Raw genomic sequence first — 21014 nt, forward strand, 5'->3', positions numbered from 1 at the left:
CCACAGTTCAGAAACAAAGAAGGAGGAACATATATGTAAAGAGAGATGAGTTCCAGTTTGGACAACAAGGATCAAAGGCATTTAAAGAGATGTCCCGTAGGCAGAGCTGGAAGAGAGAGACCTGAGCTTCCTGTGCAGATTTAGAGGAGTCATCACCACAAAGATGAGAACTGAAACTAAGGGGACTGGCAAGAGTCAAAACGAGTTAAGGACCTCCAAAATAGTAAATGTTAGGGAAGAGCTTTAATAAAGGCAACAGATTTGCACAGGAACCAATAAGGGGGGAAGAGTTTGGCTAAATAAACTCTATCAGCAATGAACTTGAAAATGGTACCACAGGATTATAATACTGAGAGCAGTCTAAATTTTATTAACTTAATAAATTTACAATTTTTACATTTAAACTATAGAAATAAAAGCTAATAAAATCATTGGGATCCCTCAGGCATAGAAATGAGAACTTATTTAAAACTCAATGCTTCTAAATTTCTGCTACAAAATGAAACCAAATCCTTTCCTTTTATATCAGTAAATATCCAAAGAAGACTAATGCAAAAATTTTAGTATTTATTTATATATTTCATTTCTTAAAAAGTTTGAAAAAAGGAAGTTTTCACAGTAAGTCAGCAAATGCTCATAGACCTGCCTGTCTCTGCACTAGGGGAAAAGGAAGACTTGGAGTCCTTGGAGTTTAGAATCTTGATGGCAGAATTTCAAATGCTCCCATCACTTGCCAAGGAAGTGCCACATTTGATCTGTGTTTAAAATGGGGAAAGAAGGGTGTTGGGGAAGGGGTAAAGAGGAAGAGGGAGGGAGGGATAAGACAAATTTGATTTAGACCTTTAGGAAGTATGCAGACAGATAAAAACAGTCACAAGCTTAGTACATCACATTTCTCTATTTAATGCTACTTTCCTTTAAACTTCTATCTTAAGTTCTCTTATTTGGCTCAAGCTTTATATAAAGCTACATTAAAAATTTTAGAGCCTTCCCACTTTATTTCCTTTATCTTTCTGGGTCATTTTAGCTTCTAAAGAACAATACAGAAGTTAGTATTCCTAGCTACAGCAGGAAGGTTTAGAAAAACCTTGTAGTGTAAAAAAATCTGACTATCAAATACCGAAAATGGGACAGTACTATAAAGAAACAATCTGTTTGCTTACGATATAAGGAATGTAGCTTGCTTTCCCATGAAGTCATGTCTATGGATTTACTCCTTTCTAAAAATCTTATAACTTGACTCATAGTTAATAATGCTTATTTTGAATATTCTTCTATATATTTATGTTTTATATTTTGAAAGGTAACTGATGTATTCACATGCTTATATTTTGAAATTTATGCCATAGAACATTTTTGTTTCTTAAAACAGCTTCAAATAATGGCAATAAAAATATTGAAATTATATTTAATCCTATTATAATATTAATTTTCATTTTAAGATCTTCAGGTGAAATGAGTTAACTCATTAAAATAAGAGATATCTCCCAGATTAAAATATGTTAAGTCTATTTAAATTTATCAGAACTGGCTGGAATCTCTCAGTACTTCACACACACAAGTCACTACATAATCAAGCCATTTTCTAGCCTAAAAGTAATAAATGTTCTTCTCCACAGTTTCTGAAATTAAGAAAACAAGATATTTCATCTGAAAATTTAAATGAGTATTAAAAATATACTTTACTTAGTTTTACTAAGTTTATATAATTAATCTATTTTATTACTTTTGGTGTCTACTACTGCAAACGAATACATGTATTTCTCTCTTTATGAATCAAAATACACTATACCTTCTTTATTACTTTCTTGATTCAGTGAAAATGATACCTGAAAAGAAGAGAGAAAGAATCCCTGTTAAGATAAATATTTATAAGTGGAAACTGCATCCAGAAATTTTTTTTCATGAAATTACAAAACAAAGTTTACACACGATGGTTCTCTAACCTGAAAAGAGTAAATACTCCTCTTTGTGTTCTCTTACCACTGCTCACTCTTTCAGCGAAAACAAACCACACACATAGAGTCAAATAAATAAAGCATGCTTGGAAATACTTTCTATCATTAACTCATGGGAACCACTGAAGGTCTTGTAGTTAAGACTGTGAGGAGAGGTTTTCTTTCAGTTACTTCCAGGGCTTGACATCTTGACAACAAAAATAAAATATACTTAAACACATACACATTATATAATTTAACTGTCTTCTAGAACTTTTAAGTATTTCTATTTATTTTGATGGCTGGGCCAAGATTCTTAGAACATATGTAATATAATTTACAGTAGACAAATTTGAAGAAAATTTTCTGATACATATTTTTCTCTAATTTAGAACAATACTTTAAAAAAAAAAACACCAACATTTTAGTGGGATAGCCATCATCCATACAGAAAAAGGCATAAAGCCTATGTATTTAGTTTTAGGAATCATTAAAATGAAGACATCAACCAAGTCAAGACATGGAACATGCCAGGTCCTTCTCCAAATATAAAATCTTCCTTCCTACAGATAACACCTATCCCCTAACTTTATTACAAACTTTTCAGATTTCAAATTTAATGATCAACTTCCAAATTCTATGAATTTGCTAACTTCAACAGGAAAGACCTGCCTCTAACATTTGGGAGGTCTGAAGTAGAGGAACAATTGGAAGGCCCCTTGCCATACAGCTAAATACTTAAAAGTTACAATAAATCAAGTTAACGAAATGATGAATATCTATTAAAAATGTTCCACCCATCCAGGTAATGACCTGGATGCTCTCATTTAGGTCTCCAGACACCTGGGAGTCATGTGTTGAATGTGGCAGAGAGATAGCAAGAGGCACATGGGCTTCCCTCACGCTGGCCACTTCTCTTTGTAGTAATAACTTAAGGCTCCTGTCTGCACTGCAAAGTCTTCATTTGCACACAGGTAGAAATCCCAGCCTGCACACCTATATACCCTCTACCTTCAGACAGCCATGCACTGGCCCCTGCAGAAGTTAACAGGGAGGACATGGCCACAGAGTCAGGAATGTGGACCTGGGGATGTGTGTGACAAGTTTCCACACAGGCCTAGGGACATACTCAAAGCTGTCTGGGCAAAGAACTCCAGGGGCTTTGGTAAACAGAAAGGGTCTGGAATGGGGGCATGGCTCCTGGGGAGTCTATAACTTCTATCTTCCTACCCTGTGGAGAGGGATGTGACTAGATAAGGGCCAAAGCAGAACCCTCTAAAAGCAGGATCGGAGGAGGGCTCGCCTGGCTTAGATTTAAGGGCAGCATGGAATAGAAATCACCCATCAAGAAGAAAAATCCACATCCTGTAATATTAAACTATTCCCAAAATAGTTAATTCTTGTGTCAACTTGGAGGCTGTTTTCAGAGGCAGTTCATTTAAACTGGTGAGCTGTGTGCAGAGTAGATTACCCTCTATAGAGTTGGTGGGCCTCATTCAATCAGTTGAGTCTTACATAGAACAAAAAGACCTGCCTCTCCCAAGCTAGAGGGAAGTCATGTGCAGACTGCTTGGGGATTTCATCTGCATAACTGGCTCCCCGAGGTCTCCAGGCTGCCGGCCTCCACACTGCATCTGCATCACCTGCTCTCTGAGTCTACAGCCTGCTGGCCCAAAGCCGCCATAATCACACGTGCCTATTTCTTATAATAAATCTCTTTTTATATGTATACATATCTAATAGGTTCTGTTTCTCTGGTGGACCCTGATACATTCTCCCAAATCACAAATAGCTGACAGTCATTTTTCCTTCTACTTTGTTTTAAGAAAAATCTGACCAAAGAAGACTTTATTTACTTTATGTCTAAGAAAAGGATGATGTAATCATGTAAATAAAAAAGACTCCTTTATAATTTTTCTTAAAGACTTCCTTGGGTTTTTCCAAGTACTTCAAAAAAAAAAAAAAACGAAAAATTCTATTCAGCTTCTTCACACGGAAAAAGTGCTTAACCCTGGTTGGCTTTGAGAACACAAGACTTAAATCTGGGTGTGACAGTAACACTACAACACAGAAATTATATATATTGAGATTAGGCATTTGGAGTTTGATAGCTCTATTTTTCTAAATAGACTATAAAACAGACTAACCTCCTTATTCTTTGAAATTGTTACACATGTACAATTGTGCAGGACATTTTTTATACAAAGTTTGTTGGAAAACTAGTTGTTTAGATTTCCTGTTTAAAATCAGCAGCTGCTTTTTGCTGGAGCTGCCAAACATTTCAGAGGAAAACAAATGGATTGTGCCTAAAAAATAAAATAATTGAGCAACTTCTCATTAACCTAAAAAGCACTACAGAAAAGAAATGTGAAAGCTGCTCTATCTAAAACATTTATCACTACAATTTACATAAAAAATAATGCCCAGAATAGTTTTATTTCTTCTTTTTAAAAATATATTTCTTAACTAGTTGGATATATACACACAAAGCCTTTTATAGAAAAAAAAAAGCAAACATCATAAGTCTGACACTCAGAGATAATGACAGTTTGAAGTAATTTTTATTTTTTTATTTTGTTTTTTTTTCTTTTTTTTATTATTAAATCATAGCTGTGTACATTAATGCGATCATGGGGCACCACAGACCGTTTGACACATTTTCATCACACTGGTTAACATGGCCTTTCTGGCATTTTCTTAGTTACTGTGTTAAGACATTTACATTCTACATTTACTAAGTTTCACGTATACCCTTGTAAGATGCACCGCAGGTGTAATCAATTTTTAAAAAAACATTTTTTCCACATTAAACAGGAGATTGTCATTTAAATTTGAAAACAATAATAATAATGGGTTCATGATAAACATCAACTATTTAACCCTTTACCTGCTGTCAATGATTTTTGATTCCTAAACATAACGACAGCTATAACACTTGCTTATAGAAAATGGAAGAACAAAGGAACGCAGGGAGTGGTACCCACGGTGCCTCGACCGCAGCTCTCCAATCTCACTGGTCACTATCATTATATTTTCATTGTAAGAAACTGAGAAAGGGCTTTCAGTTACCTATTTCTTTTAATTTCATAATAGGTAAAGAATATGGGCACCCTTTACTCATCTGAGATAAATTCTCCACACACTGGTGAGTATTTTTATACTCTCTAAATATCTCTCATCCTCTTCCCCATCTCAACAATACTTCCCATGAATCTTTCTAATTTTGTTCAAAAAAATCCAGTGTTCTCATTACCATAGTATTTCTTTTATCAACCAAAGAAATCTTACTCTTGCCTATGTCTCTATTCATATATAATATATATATTCTATTTTTATTTTTTTGAGACAGAGTCTCACTCTGTTGCCCTGGGTAAGGTGCTGTGACATCACAGCTTACAGTGACCTCAAACTCCTAGGCTCAAGTGATCCTCTTGCCTTAGCCTCCCAAGTAGCTGCTGGGGTCTTGCTGTTGCTCAGGCTGGTCTCGAACTCCTGAATTCAAAGATCCACATGCCTTGGCTTCCCAAAGTGCTAGGATTACAGGTGTGAGCCACCATGCCCAGCCTATAAACTGTATTTGAAACTAACATGACCTATTGAAACAACTTCTCTGTGCTTAAGTGTCTCTCCTTCAAATAACTACACAGGTCCCTATGAGTATCTTCACCTATAATTTACATTTGTCAAAGTAACAAACATGACACATTAAAGCAATATAAACCATTCTGCTTTACTAGACAACATGAGGATTAACAGTCTGTGATTTTACTCCAGACGTCTGGAATCCTTTAGCAATGAGTGTGGCTCTCTCCTCAGTCCTACATGGCTGAGTTTGTATGTGGCTAATAAAGTTCAATCATTTATTCAACAAAATGACTATAGTTACCAAAAAGTAGAAAATCTCACAAATGATCTAATTCAAACTTTCCCCAACTTTGCTTAATGTCTAAACTTTTGGAAATCTGACAACTATAAAATTATATTTTGTCTTATTTTTATGTCACTAATTAGGAGTGAGAGAAAGCAAATTTTCTACAAGTGGTTAAGTTTCCTCTTTTGTGAGTTGTCTAGTCACACCATTCGCCTTTTTTCCTGCTGGGTTATCTTTTTCTTATTTATTTGAATAAGTTGTTTACCATTTTAGATGATAGTCCTTTTGTCATTTATGTACAAATCTTCTAATAAATGGCTTATCTTGTAACTTATTTTATGATACCTTTAACCATGTGCAGTTTTTATTTCTTTTACATAAATTTATTAATCCTTTCTAGGTTATTTTTACTTTCATAAACACTTTAGAAATACCCTATCAAGTTCAGTGAAAACTCCCACTCGGATTCTAATGAAAAAATGATTTGACTTTATTAATTAACATGAGAGACATTACTATCTTTATGATTAAATATTCTTTTAAACTGCTATGAGTCTATCTGGGTTTTCAATTTCTTCTTGATTTAATATTTGTAATTTATATTGTAAGCAAAATTGTCAAGCTATCTGTGTTTAGAAAGGTATTGCCAAAAGCACTGCATAGTGTCCTATCTATTTAAATACATCTACAGTTACAGCCTCACTTTAATTCTTGTGATTTTATTTGTGCCTGCTCTATTTATTCCATTATCCTTTTGTTATAGGTCTTATATTATTAGTGTTAAAAAAAGAAAACCCAGATTTTGTTTTACTTGGACTTCTGCCATTATTTCTTTGTTTTCTATTTCATTAAATATTTGCTCTGATTTATAATTTTCTTTCTTCTATCATACAATGACAAAAAGAATCCCTGAATAATTGTTGGGTTGAATGTTTAATTTTCTTTCTACATTTCTAATGTACTGTATGTATTTAATGTCTCTTGAGAACTATTTTTGCTGCACTGCTCAAGTTTTGACTAAATACACTGATTTAGTTATCATTCAATTTAAAATATTTTAGTCTTTTATAATTCACTTGAGGTTCGACTTGCTTATAAGCATTTTAAAATTTCCAAACACGTGAATTTGTGCTTTTACCTTTCAGTATTTTCATAATTGATTATATTACATGCGGACAGATAATGTGATCTGTATAATGACAACGCTTTTGCATTTTTTGCAACTATTTGTAGCTTAATAGCTAAACAATTTTTGAAAACATCCACAAATACTTGAAAAATTATGTATTCTTTTAATTATATAGTGTTGATTATATTACTCTTATAAATTTGATTTCAATCTTCTCAATGTATTTTCAAAATAATTGCTAAGTACAACAAAGGATCCTAAAAGTAGCATCTTAAACCCAAGTACTCAAATCAAGTAGCTTGAGAGAATATCAACTAATATTATCTAATATCTTGAAAGAATATCAACTAATATTATTTTTGCAATGGCAAAATACAGCCTTTCAGATGCACATGTACACACACACACAGACCACAACACACGCACGCTTTGTTTCCTATAAATTGTTCTGAACTGTTCCCTGAAATAAAGCTGTTGGTGATAAAATTCTCAAGTTTTTGGAAAGAACCTCAATTGTTTGGCTTTACAATTAGGCAGAGATTAAAAAACTTCACAGAAACATGCATTGAAGTAGTCTTGTAGTTGGAACGTTACAGAGTATTAGTCCTACTGCAGGGCATGTTTTGGACAGAGACCTTTTCTCCCAGGGATCCCTAGCGTGTTGGGATCACATGAACAAAATTTGTTTTTGACACAATCATACTTTACATTTCATTCATACAATTCAAACATCCATATTCATACCCCAAACTCAACAATCATTCTGATCATTTCAATTTTCCTTTTGAAATCTCCTCTAGATCTAGCCTTCTTAAGATCTCTAATCTAAGTACAATAAATGGTTTCTGCAGGCATCGTTTATTTTTTGTTTCTAAAAGGATTCCTCATAATACTCATTAATCTCTTGGCTTTATTTTGTTTTTCTTGGATATAGTGACAGAATTTTTTCTAATCTGTACGTATTTTTTGATAACTACTTAATAGTATTTTTGGTCTCAATGCTATACTTAATTGGGTTCTGATCTTCAGTATATGCTTCCTAGAGCAGTTCTATTGCCACTCAAAAGTTTAGTCCATTTCTTTTCTTGGTATATTTTAAAAGTAGCCACTTACCAAAAGTTACCATATTCTAAAATCTGAAATTTTGGGTCTTATAATTTGTTTCCACACAAGCCCAGGACTTGATAAGATCAAAATCTGATCAAGTTTGATGGATAAATCAAATGTCTTCAGTTATTCTGAGCAAACAAAGGACAAAAAATGACAGTACTTCGAAGACAGTGTAATACACAGTAGAACACAGAGACCCAAAAATATTCACGTACATGAATAGAATGAGCCAAACATTTCAGTGTGCTTCCAAAGAAAGGAAATACCAAGTCAAAATGTTTTTACTACAAGGAATTTCGTTATTACAAGGTGATAAACTCTTCATGAGAAAGTGTTAACTAATCTGGACTGTGAGAATCTTGAATCACTAATGGAAGAGTTAATAGGGCAATTCTTTGATTGACAAATATTTTATGATGAAACCAGCACATGTTAAGTGCCATTGAACTCATAAAAAGGGCTAGTTTCTCTAAACTGAGAATTTCTGCCGCAATATTCTCAGTGAAAAATCATTCGTTATAGCACCTTCTTTATTTTTTTTATAAAGTGTGACAAAATTAACAAGTCGTGTGATTAAAGTTGTATGTTAATGCTTCTAGCTTCTCATCTTATTTTCCTATTCTAGCTATCTAGATCATAAACATATCTTCTGATCATTTTTTTCCAAGAGGACTGTTTTTCTACTAATACAATGGGAGGCAATTAAAAAACAGGCTGTAATATAGAAACCTTTATCTTGCAGCTAATTTTGACAAGTATTCATTGTATTATTTATACATGCAGAACTGAAGTAAATGCAATAGTCTCAATCTAAGATTACTGGGGCAGATAATCATGGACAAAGATAAAAAAATTTTTATTTTCCCCTATATTTTCCTTACAGAAATAAAAAATATCCATGAAAACCAAGTTCAGAATATGATCTATAGAGATACAAAACTGATACTTTTGAGAAAATTAAACTGGCTTTCCTGCATCTTCCTATAATCCAGGCATCCTCAAAATTTTTAAACAGGGGGCCAATTCACTGTCCCTCAGACTGTTGGAGGGCCGGACTATAGTTTAAAAAAAGAAACTATGAACAAATTCCTATGCACACTGCACATATCTTATTTTGAAGTAAAAAAACAAAACGGGAACAAATACAATCACAACGCCTCATGTGGCCCGCGGGCCACAGGTTTGAGGACCCCTGCATTTTCACCAATACAGCTACACTGATCTAGTTAAAATCTGTCCAGTCATTATCACTCCTTTGCTCAAAACCTTTTAATGATTCTCTACTTCATTCAGAATAACAAACGCAACCCTTAAATTAGTCTTTATAGGGTCTTTCATAATTTGCCTCCATTTCCACCTCCAGCTCCAAAGATTTCCCACCTCATCTTCTCCATCCTTTCTCTAGTCCCCCAGTCACTGCGAGGTTCCTTGGGTGCTTCTAGAATACGTCAAATAACTTTTGGCCCCAGGGCCTTTGTGAGTGCGGCCTGGAATACTCTTTTTCCAGATACTAACTTGACTCCTTCTTTTAACTTCCACAATCTTGATCCATGTCAGCCCTCTTCTCAGCAAGGCTGTCCCTGACCACATTTCTAACAACTACAACTTCCATCCCACTCCTGCTCATTTTTTGGTCATTTTTCAGCATTTCTGCTAGACTTCCTAAGACATTTGTAAGATTAAAGAATATCTTGGACATTTGGCCCTTACCAATTCTACTAATGATCTTGCTTCATCTTGAGTGCAATGGAAAGGACTATCGCATACCTCAACGTTTGTGCTAGAGAAAAAAGGAGAACATTATTATTAAACAGGATAAAAAAAGGACAATTACAAAAAAGAAAAATAAACAACTTCAAATACTCCATATTGGCTATATAATTTCAGCCAATGAAGAAGGAAGTAAGTACAAATTAGGACAACTGAAAATTATTGTACATTCTTTCAGAGAAGGTTACAAATATATAGTACCAGCATTACACTCTCTAGAACTAAAAAAGATTTTTTATATATTATACAAATGCAATAATATCTTGGTATATGTAAAAAGCAATACCCAACTTACTTCACCTTTATTAAAGAAAAGAGGAACCAAACTGGACCCACAGAACGAGACTACAGGAAGATACTTTCTCTAAGTGACGTGACAAACACTGTAACTGGTTACTGAAAGATGTGGAATGTCTTTCTCAGACACTGGAAAGTAAAGATGTGGAAGAGTAAAGAGGAAATTATATAATATGAAAACTTTGTTTTCACATAAGTAGGGAAGTTGAGCAAGGCATAAGGATAGCAGCTCCTTTCCTGACTGGTAAAGGCTCTATAAAGTCAAACACCTTCTCTGTACTTCCACAGCATGCCACCCACCGCACGCTGCCTGCTGCCCAGATGAAAGCAAAGGCATCATTCCTCTCAAACACATTAAGACTGATTTTTAAAATCTCATCAAAGAAACTGGTATAATAAAATGGATACAGAAAGCGGTAGTAAAAAAGGGAGTTAAATCTAAATGAATGTTTTTAGAAGGGTGATTATCAGATCCTTAAAAGGAATAAATAGGTAAAATATACTTATATGACTTTCCTCCTCAAGTAATCTAAGAGATATACATTATCAAATTTATTTTTACAATAGCTTTGTGAAATATGCTGAGACACCTATGATAAAAAGATCTGTCTACCCCCTCTCTATAATTAACAACACTGAGTATACAGTGATTCTAGTAAGTGGCCATTGTGGTCTCATCTAGACTAATAATGTGGAATTTATTGTCATTCTTTGCATGAATAAAATCTTATAAAAGTTAGCATTATCACCTATAAGACTATAACTTTTTTGTATTCTTTCTTCCAGTTTGTACTTCCTGTAAGATAAAAATTGAAAAAGGTAGAGCTTTAGATGTATTTCCCTAATTAATGTCAAAAATAAATTTAAAAGACCTAAGCAAACATTAAATATTACAAGGTCATAACACATTTATTTCTCCAATAATCTCTTATAATAGTATTTTATACTTTTTTTTGAGACAGAGTCTTACTTTGTTGCCCTCAGTAGAGTGCTGTGGTGTTATAGCTCACAGCAATCTCAAACTCTTGGGTTCAAGGATTCTCTCACCTCAGCCTCCCTATTAGCTGGAACTACAGGTACCTGCCACAACACCCGGCTACTTTTTGTTTGTTTTAGCAGGCCCAGGCCAGGTGTATGTATGTGGCTGGCGCCCTACCCACTGAGCTATAGGCACCACCCTATAAAAAGATTTTTAAAAAAAGAACGTAAATCTGTAAAGATTTTTAAGTTATAAAGACTTAAGGATCTTTAAAGAGTTTAAAGACTACAGGAGCTTTTTCTATTCTAAATTAAAATGTACAGACAAAATCTATATGAAATTTATATCTTATATAAAGATAAGTGAATGATAAACATTTAAATGTTTTAATCCAAAATGAAATGTTTGAGTTATGTTACTATTGTTTGATTTCTTTCAAGCAGTAGTGATCTAGATCATGTTGGATATGAAAGCTTTTACTGTTCTTATCATGAAATAAATAACCATATATTTAAAAGTTTAAGTTCCTTTTTTAATCCCATCTTTGCATACATCACACTGTATTACAATTAAATGCCTGTTTTATCTGTTAGTATCCCCACTAAAGCATGAATACCTTGAGAAAAAGGATCACATCAATTCCTAGCTTCACAGTGCCCAATACTCAGTAATGCCAACTGTAAAGGGGTTCCATTGGTAAAAAATGTTAGAAATCCCTTTAAAAAAATCTGTAATCTCAATAGTAGTATATGGCAGCTAGCACCAATTAATAAAAAAAAAACATAACATAGAAATTTATCTTAGAAAGACAAATGCTTACCAATTTATAGAGCCTCCATTACACTTCTTCATAAGCAATGCTTTCCAACATTCATGAGTGGATTTTATAACTTCAAGAGCAAAAGTCTAGTTTCAAACCAAAAAAAGACAGAGCAATCATAGTATTAATATACTACTAGAACTAAACTAAATTAAAACAGTTTAATTGTTAAGACCATCAGTTCTAGAGTCAAGCAAATCTCCATGTAAATTCTGACTTTCTTAGTGGGTGTGTGACACTGGGTAAGTTACTTCACCACACTAAATCTCAATTCCTTCATCTATGAAGGATGATCAGTATCAGGGGTTGGCAAACTAGGACCTGTGGGTAAGACCCAGCCTAGCATCTGTTTTGGTAAATAAAGTTTTATTGAACATAGTCATGTCTGTTTATGTTTGACCTAAGGCTGCTTTCGGGCTACAACAGCAGAGTTGAGTAGTTGTGATAGAAACCCTACAAAGCCTAAAATATATCCAATATGGCCTTTAAAGAAAAAAAAGTCTGGCATCTCCTATTTAAATCACAGTACATGAAAAAAGATGATGCCTAAGATGATGTACGTAAAGTGCTTAAGCCACTATGTGCCTATTATTTTTTTTTATCACCAGCAAAATCACAAGTATTCTAATTACAAAGTAATTTTAGACTGCCCACTGCCCACTGTCTGAAAGTAATAAATTTCCTTTAAAGCTTTTTATTAATACTAATTGATATGGCGAGTAAAAATGTGTAATCAACTATAGATACAAACACCTCTTGCTAGATATATGTACATCTGGTAAGACCATCTAAGAAAAACTTACTTTTTTATTCTGAAGCAGAAAATTCTTAGATTTTCCTTAAGAAAAGGCCCATACTAGTTCTTTTCTCCTTCAAAGACAAGTAAACATACCATGATAGTGAAGAAAATAAAGATTCTTGGGAACTGAGATGTAATAATAATGGTAAATTTAACTTGTGAAAAGTTTTCTCAGGTTGCTTGAGATGAAGAAAGATGGCTTAATTCTCAATGAGATGGTGTTGGCAGTCTCACTTAAGATACAGGACAAGAAATCAAATTTGTTATCTGGATAATACATGGAAAGATTTTTAACCAAATTAGTCAGATAATTATGATTATTTACAAGCAATTCTAGTACTTGCTTAAAGGAGTCAAAGGGAAAACCTAGACTAAAAGATGAGAGCCTTCCTTCTGACCATGGTAAAGAAATGTGATGTGATTCTCTTGGGTTAGGCTCTGTTATAGTTTGGATGTTAGTTCCCTCAAACCTCCTGTTGAAATGTGATCCCCATTGTTGGAGGTGGGGTCCAGTGGGAGGTATCTGGGTCATGAGGGACGATCTCTCATGAACAGATTAATGCCTTCCCTCAAAGGTGAGTGACTTCTTACTCCATTAAGTTTCTGAGAAAGCTAGGTGTTGAAAAAAGCCTGGTACTTGCCCCTCTCCTTTTCTATGGTTTCCTCTCTTGCCATCTGATCTCTGCACACACTAACTTCCCTTCACCTCCTCCAGGAGTAGAGGAGCCTGGGGACTCCACCATAAGCAGATGCCGGTGCCACGCTTCTTGTACAGCCTGCAGAGCCATGAACCAAATACACCTCTCTTTTTTTTTTTTTTTTTTAAATTAGGCTGGTCATGGTGGCTCATATCTGTAATCCCAGCACTTGGAAAGCCAAGGCAGGTAGATTGCCTGAACTCACAGGTTTGAAACCAGCCTGAGCCAGAGCAACACCCCATCTCTAAAAACAGCCTGGTGTTGTGGCGGGCGCCTGTAGTCCCAGTACTTGGGAGGCTGAGGCAAAAGAATCACTTAAGCCTAGGAGTTTGAGGTTCCTGCGAGCTATGATGCCATGGCCCTCTACCGGGGGTGACAAAGTGAGACTCTGTCTCAAAAACAAAATAATAATAATAAAATAAATAAATGACCTAACTTCTGGTATTCCTTTATAGCAACACTAAATAGTATAAGACAGGCTCTATATTTTAAATAGTAGTGGTAAAAAGCAATGCATAAAATGATTATTTTTTATATAGAGTATACATGACCCAGTCTTTGTACAGAAAAAAAATTAATGTTTGTTTAAAACATAAAAAAAAACCAAATTCCCTCACTCTTTATAAATTCATGACTTGGCAGACTTAACCTGAGGCAACAAGGGGCCACGAAGTTACTATGTAGGTTTGAAATTAGTATTATATCAAATAGGAAAAATAACTTATTATGTAAGTTTTCAATATTTTATTTTTAAGGAATAAAATTCACTCTATTCTAATGGTTTTGTATTCAGTAATCCTAGACAAATCCTTCAATATATGAAGAATTCTTTTAATATGCCTTTCAAAAAATACTAGGTCCAACAATCAATTCTTGTACAGCAAAGAACTTATTGTAAATTTTAAGTTTTCATTAACATGCCTTATTTTAATTACAAAACATACTTATTAGTATCCACTTAAAAGCTGGTTTAGAATATGCAATGTGCTTAGTGGTAACGTGTTTTAAAAAATATTCCATATTTTTGACTTTAACTCCTTGGTCTATCCTCTCCATTTGTATCATATGAGAGACACTTTGTGGTATTCTATTTAATAACAGAAAAATCTCATGACTGTAAGACAGTTCAAGTGCCCTCCTAATTGTTAAGCAACTTAATTCAGTCATGACAGAATGAACATGTAGGAGGGAAGCAATATGAATTTCCATCATAAGTAACTTTTTCCTCCCTAAAATAGTAAATGGAGAGTTTTTCTATATACAATTTGTAAAATTAAGACTGACTGTGAAATTTCTTCCTTTTCTGAGACAATGAAGGAGCTATTGATAGGTAAATAGATCGAAATAGAGATTTTCCAGCCTTGTTAATTTACTTAGAGAAATCTCTAAAAAGTTAAAATCTCTAAAATAATAATGTCCTTAAATATATACATCAGTAAAGGCACTTCTGTCATCAAGCTGTATATAAAGACCCACATCAGGAACCCCCAAGTGAAACAAAGGACTGTGCAGGTATCAGGAGGCACATTTTGAAATGAAAATTCTCATTTTCACCTTGTTTTTGAATTCTCCATTAAATGCAAACTGGTTTTCTGGTTTTCCTTCTGGCACCTTATAAAATCTAAGCCAGTTAAGGGTAGCTTCCAGGTAGCCTGGTTTGAACTTCCTAACATCATCAATATCTGTAAGTGAAGAAACAAAAAGATTGTTTGTTAAAAAAACAAACTTTATGCCAAATAAACATCAAGCACTGCACTGACGACCCCAGGGAACACGGGGCCCGGTCCATCAACTGACATGGTGCTGAGCGGCATAACCACTGATGTGTACCACGGCACCTTAGAACTTCCATGTTTTCATATGTAAAATACTATTCCTCCATTCTAGTTACATAACATCTTCAGACAATGTGTTAGGTACAAGGAATAACTGGATGAATACAACAAAGTTCTTCCCATCAAGATGCTCACAGGTCTAACTAAGGAAACCAAATAGGCAATACATTGTAACAAAGTACAATGAGGTTTTAACAGAAACATACACAAAGAATGGGAACATGGTATAAAAGAGAGTGAAAGAAAAGAAGAGCAATCAGGAAAGTGGGAAGTATATCTCCAATCAGCCAAGTGGGGAAAAGGCAGAAGGACCAGCATACATAATAGCAAGCGTGTGTATTTCAGGAAAAACACCCAGAGATGGTTCTGCTCAGTTAGGGCATTCCTGGCAGCAGGGAGTGGAGTGGGAGGAGAAGAGACAGTCACCCGGGATCATGGATACACTATTCCCTGCTTTCAACAGCTTTTCTTTCTGTGGTTTCAGTTACTCCTGGTCAAATGAGGCCCAAAGATATTAAATGGAAAACTTCAGAAATAAACAATTCACAAGAATCCATTCTGAGTAGCATGCTTAATCTTGTGCAGTCTGGCTCAGTACTGCCCAGGACACGGTTCGTCCCTTCGCTACTCACCAGTAGTCCTCAGCAGATCGACTGTCTCAGTATTGTAGAGCTTGTATCTAAGCAACCCTTATTTTACTTAATGCTGGTCACGCAGTGCAAAAGTAGTGATGCCGGTAATTTTATTCTAGCACATTGTTCTAACTATCCTATCTTATTATTAGTTATTTTTGTTAATTTCTCACTCTGCCTAATTTATAGATTAAACTTTATCATAGATATGTATGTATGGGGGAAAAACATGGTATATACAGGGCTTGGTTCTCTCTCAAGTTTCAGGCATCCAATGGGGGTGTTGCAACATAATCCCTTGTAAATAAAGGGGGAACTACTGTATTAAGTGAATATTTATCAACTCTTTGCTTTTAGGCATGGTAAAGAACTTTAAGACCTATAATGTATAGCTCTGAAAAGATGCACTCTTATTTTTAAAATTTACTATTTTAAACATTTCTCATCACTTACTGATTGCTCAGTACTGTGCTGACTCTAATTAATACATCAGACATAGCCTGTGTTTAATTCAAGTTATTTCCTTTCTTGTCCCCCTTAGTTAAGGTAACATTGCTGCTCCATTGTATGAGACAGATGTGTGGTCCACTGACATCACTTTTAAAATTTAAATTTGAATGCCTGCAGGCAGCACACAATCTTCTGTTTGCCATCGCCTCTGCCATACCACACACATTCATTATGTGAAACATCTGGCCTCTGGAGGTACATGTAACTCTCACTAAACCTTTGCCCAGCAGACAAGAGGCAAGCATAAAAAGCGAACCAATGCCTGTTAAATCAATGCCTGCAAAATGCTTATACCTTTTCCTGTCATGCCTATAGAGTGGGATTCGGCTGGGTGCAGTGGCTCACACCTGTAATCTTAGCACTCTGGGAGGTCGAGCTAGGAGGAACCAGGTCAGCCTGAGCAAAAGCAAGACCTTGTCTCTACTAAGAGCAGAAAAAAATAAGCCTGGTGCCTTCATGTAGTTCCAGCTGAGTTTGAACCTAAGAGTTTGAGGCTGTTGTGAGCTATAATGGTGCCACTGCACCCTAGCCTGGGTGACAGAGCAGGCCTCTGTCTGAGGAAAAAAAGAAAAGAAAAAAGAGCAGGGATTCCCACGAGACTTGAATGATCAAGTCTAAAGCCAAGTGATCTTTTATTATCCCTATGTGTAGCATCATCTTCTGTTTTTACTTATAACTTCCTAATTGTTTAAGTCTTACCAAATCTGTTATTTGCTACAATATATTGTGCACAGAGGACTAAACTAAATTTCCCTTAAGCTCCAGTCTGGTGTAAAGACTTCTAGTTTTATCTAGTTATTTGTCAGACTTTTTGAATTGTTATTTATTGGAAAGAATATATTCCCTAGAGACCTCTCTGGAAGAGGGATTTATTAGTTGAATATGGTAATTTTATTTCTAATTATATTCACACGAATGCCATATAAATGCAATACTTAAGCTGTTTATGTGACAATAGAACTTAAAAGCAAACCCTGAAAATCACTATAGAATTTGAAATGAAAAATGCTTTGTATTTTCAGATATCCTCCTGTTTAACATCACCCTGGATGCACCATGTTTTCCTTACTCTACTTTTCTTTATTGGACTTTTTGCCACTTAACATATTGTGTATTTGTGTGGCTCTTCCCACCACATAAGCCATGAAAGCAGGGTCCTGTTTCTGCCAATGCTCTATCTCACTGCTTACAACAGTGTCTGGTGCATAGTGGGAGTTTATATGGTGTGCAAATACAAATATATAAATATCTGGTGCATAAATACATGAGAACCTTCTCACCCAACTTTATTAAATACCTTTCCTGGTCTGCATTCTCCATTCTGTCTTCACCATTCTTTTAAGCTGATATTTCTTTTTTTTGAGACAGAGTCTCACTATGCTGCCCTCAGTAGAGTACTGTGGCATCATAACTCAGAGCAACCTCAAACTATTGGGCTTAAGAGATTCTCTTGCCTCAGCCTCCCAAGTGGCTGGGACTACAGGTGCCTGCCACAATGCCCAGCTGTTTTTTTGGTTATCATTGTCATTGTTGTTTGGCAGGCCTGGGCTGGGCTCGAACCCGCCAGCTCCAGTGTATGTGGCTGGCACCCTAGCCATTTGAGCTACAAGCACTGAGCCTAGGCTGATATTTCTAAAACACAGATCCTGATGTTGTTACTTCCCCATTTTAAACTCTCCCATGCCCACAGAATGATTAATTCCCTAGGATAATACAGTAGCCCCCCTTACTCTTTGGGGATATGTTTCAAGATCCCAAGCAGATGCCTAAAATCTCAGATAGCACTAACTTCTCCATATAATGTCTTTTCCCACACATACATACCTATGATAAAATTTAATATACAAATTAGGCAGAGTAAGACATTAACAATAATAGCTAATAATAAAATGGAATAACTGTAACAATATATTGTAATAAAAGTTATGTGAATGTGGTCTCTCTCTCAAAATATCTTACTGTACTGTACTCACCTATTTTTGAAAAGCAGTTGACCTCAGGTAACTGAAGTCATGGAAAGTGAACTATGGGGGGAATACTGTACATTGTTGTCCCCTTTTCAAATTCTGATTTTTTTTCCTTATCTCATTTAAAAAGATGCTGCTTTTTCTTTCTTTCCTTTTTTTGGGGGGGAGACAAATTCTTAGCAGTTGCCCCAGACAGTGCAGTGGAGTCTTCATAGCTGACAGCAACCTCAAACTTCTGTGCTCAAGCCATCCTCCTGCCTCAGCCTCCCAAGTAGCTGGGACTACAGGCATGTGCCACTACACTAACTAATTTTTCTATTTTTAGTAGAGACGGGGTCTTGCTCTTGCTCAGGCTGGTCTCAAATTCCTGAGCTCCAGTGATCCTCCTGCCTCAGAGTACCAGAGTACTAGGATTACCACACCTAGCCTGAAAGAGCTTCTTTCTGAGGTGAACTTTTTATTGATCATTTTCTTACATCCTATCCTTATTTCTGCAGAACATCCTTGTAAATTATAAATATTGAGTTCTTCTAACTCGTTTTCTTATTCATAGGGAAAAAAATATTTAGTCCACTGATGGTGAGCATTCAAAAATGGAATGTAATCAATATTCAAGATAAATAATTTCTGTTCCTCAAATCTGGTTTGTGACTTCATCATTATATCATACTCAATCTATTATTCTCCATCCCACTGCATAAACTTTTATTTATTTGATTATTATTACTTAACTCACTGACTTTAAGTAGGAAAGGAAATGCCAATTATTCAGTATCTACCGCAGCCTAGGAGGCTTTCTCTTCAGCAGTATGAAGAGAACCTATTAAGCAAAGACACCAATAATATGAAAACTGGGAATTAAATAATGCCAATAAGAAATGTAATTCTCGGGCGGCGCCTGTGGCTCAGTGAGTAGGGCACCGGCCCCATATGCCGAGGGTGGCGGGTTCAAACCCAGCCCCGCCAAACTGCAACAAAAAAATAGCCAAGTGTTGTGGCGGGCGCCTGTAGTCCCAGACGCTCCGGAGGCTGAGGCAAGAGAATCGCGTAAGCCCAAGAGTTAGAGGTTGCTATGAGCCGAGTGACGCCACGGCACTCTACCGAGGGCGGTACAGTGAGACTCTGTCTCTACAAAAAAAAAAAAGAAAAAAAGAAATGTAATTCTCCAAATGAAAGCTGAACACTTCCATTCTCAATTAATTATACTGTAGGAGAAAACAGCTGTAGCTTTTTTTTTTTTTTTTTTGCAGTTTTTGGCCAGGGCTGGGTTTGAACCCACCACCTCCGGCATATGGGGCCAGCGCCCTACTCCTTTGAGCCACAGGTGCCACCCAAAAACAGCTGTAGTTTTACAAATAACAAAACAAAAAGTTAAAAATAAGCAATTTAGAAAACTTTTAAATTTCAATAGGAAATGCCTGAAGCCAAATTTTTACATCCAATACCAAGCCAGTTCAATAAATCAGTCTTTTGAAAGTATAAAAAAATTCTACCTAAATACTACCAATTTATTTACTATTAATAAAGGACATATATAGATATAAACAAAACCTCATTTGTGCCTCATGAAATTCCTGAGAGTTAAGAATAATACAGTCATATTAAACATAAGGAAACCACAGCTAAGATTGTTTATAAAAGATTTATCAAAATCCATACAACTCATTCATGGCAGAACAAATATTAGATAAATTCAAGTCTTCTAATTTCATGACTTTTGCTTTTTCTTGTAGAGTGCATAGTAACACTGTGCAGTCACAGGTTTTTTAAAGAATGTAAGAGAAGATGTATTCTTTTTAGTTTCCTTTTTTTTAAGACTCATATATTCATCCCCTTTATTTTCTTTTATTGTGGTAAATAGTATATGTAACATGAAATTTGCCATTTTAACCATTTTTAAGTGTATAATTAAATGACATTAAGTATATTTACAAATTTTGTGCAACTATCACCACTATCTACTTGTGGAATTTTTCTATTAGATTTGTTTTTATAATATATGGTAAGAAAAGCAGATTCTCTAATAGTCATTTAGTCCCACTTGTAAAGTTAATTTTATATGAAAGTTTCTATTATAGATAATTATGTTATTTATTTTAAAGATGGGCTAATCCAACAATAAAGTTAGAATAATCTGGAGAAGCCATTTTATGTAATAAAAATAAATTTACTTCTGTTTTTTTAGTTTCTGTTTTTTATTCCAAATTCAGTGTTTTACATTGAACTCTACTTGATTAGCTCACTGGTCTGATAGAAGTTCTGACCACACCCACAGTGTCATCTGTGCTGACTCTCACAGAGGTCTCTAGAATCAGTATGCATTCTGCATCCATCGTTAAGTTTCAGCTTTACCAAGCATCGGTGCCTTTATTCTCAAAATGGTGCTGTTTTGGCTATTATGAAATTTAATTGAATATTACATAAACAAGTAAATTCATCAGTACAAAAGAGTTTTTGTTTCTGTGAAATTAATCTGAATGTTTCTATGAAATTAATTTGAATATTTTGAAAGAAAGAACAAACTGTTTGCTAAAAATATCTGCTATTGGGCTTGGGTAAGAAAAAGTCAAAGATTAGGGAAAAAAATAAAAATCTACAACTTTCCGTGCAGATTGCTTTGCAAGTGAGGTGATAAGAGAGAGGACTGTAGATATGAGAAG

General features: G+C 35.0%; 1 protein-coding gene across 2 annotated transcripts in view; it reads right to left on the reverse strand.

Annotated features, from left to right (window-relative positions):
* Positions 1-547: 547 nt before the first annotated feature.
* PPA2 (inorganic pyrophosphatase 2) overlaps positions 548-21014 on the reverse strand; it is a 77550-nt gene continuing 57083 nt past the window's right edge. For both annotated transcript variants that reach the window (XM_053560452.1, XM_053560360.1), the window contains 5 exons: positions 14965-15092; positions 11914-11999; positions 9758-9827; positions 1793-1829; positions 548-755 (listed from right to left, as the gene is read on the reverse strand). In XM_053560452.1, coding sequence (XP_053416427.1) covers positions 727-755; positions 1793-1829; positions 9758-9827; positions 11914-11999; positions 14965-15092 — 350 coding nt within the window. In that variant the 3' untranslated portion in view covers positions 548-726. The remainder of the gene's footprint in view (positions 756-1792; positions 1830-9757; positions 9828-11913; positions 12000-14964; positions 15093-21014) is intronic.

This window comes from Nycticebus coucang, chromosome 1, assembly GCF_027406575.1.
Source record: "Nycticebus coucang isolate mNycCou1 chromosome 1, mNycCou1.pri, whole genome shotgun sequence".
Classification (NCBI taxonomy): Eukaryota; Metazoa; Chordata; class Mammalia; order Primates; family Lorisidae; genus Nycticebus; species Nycticebus coucang.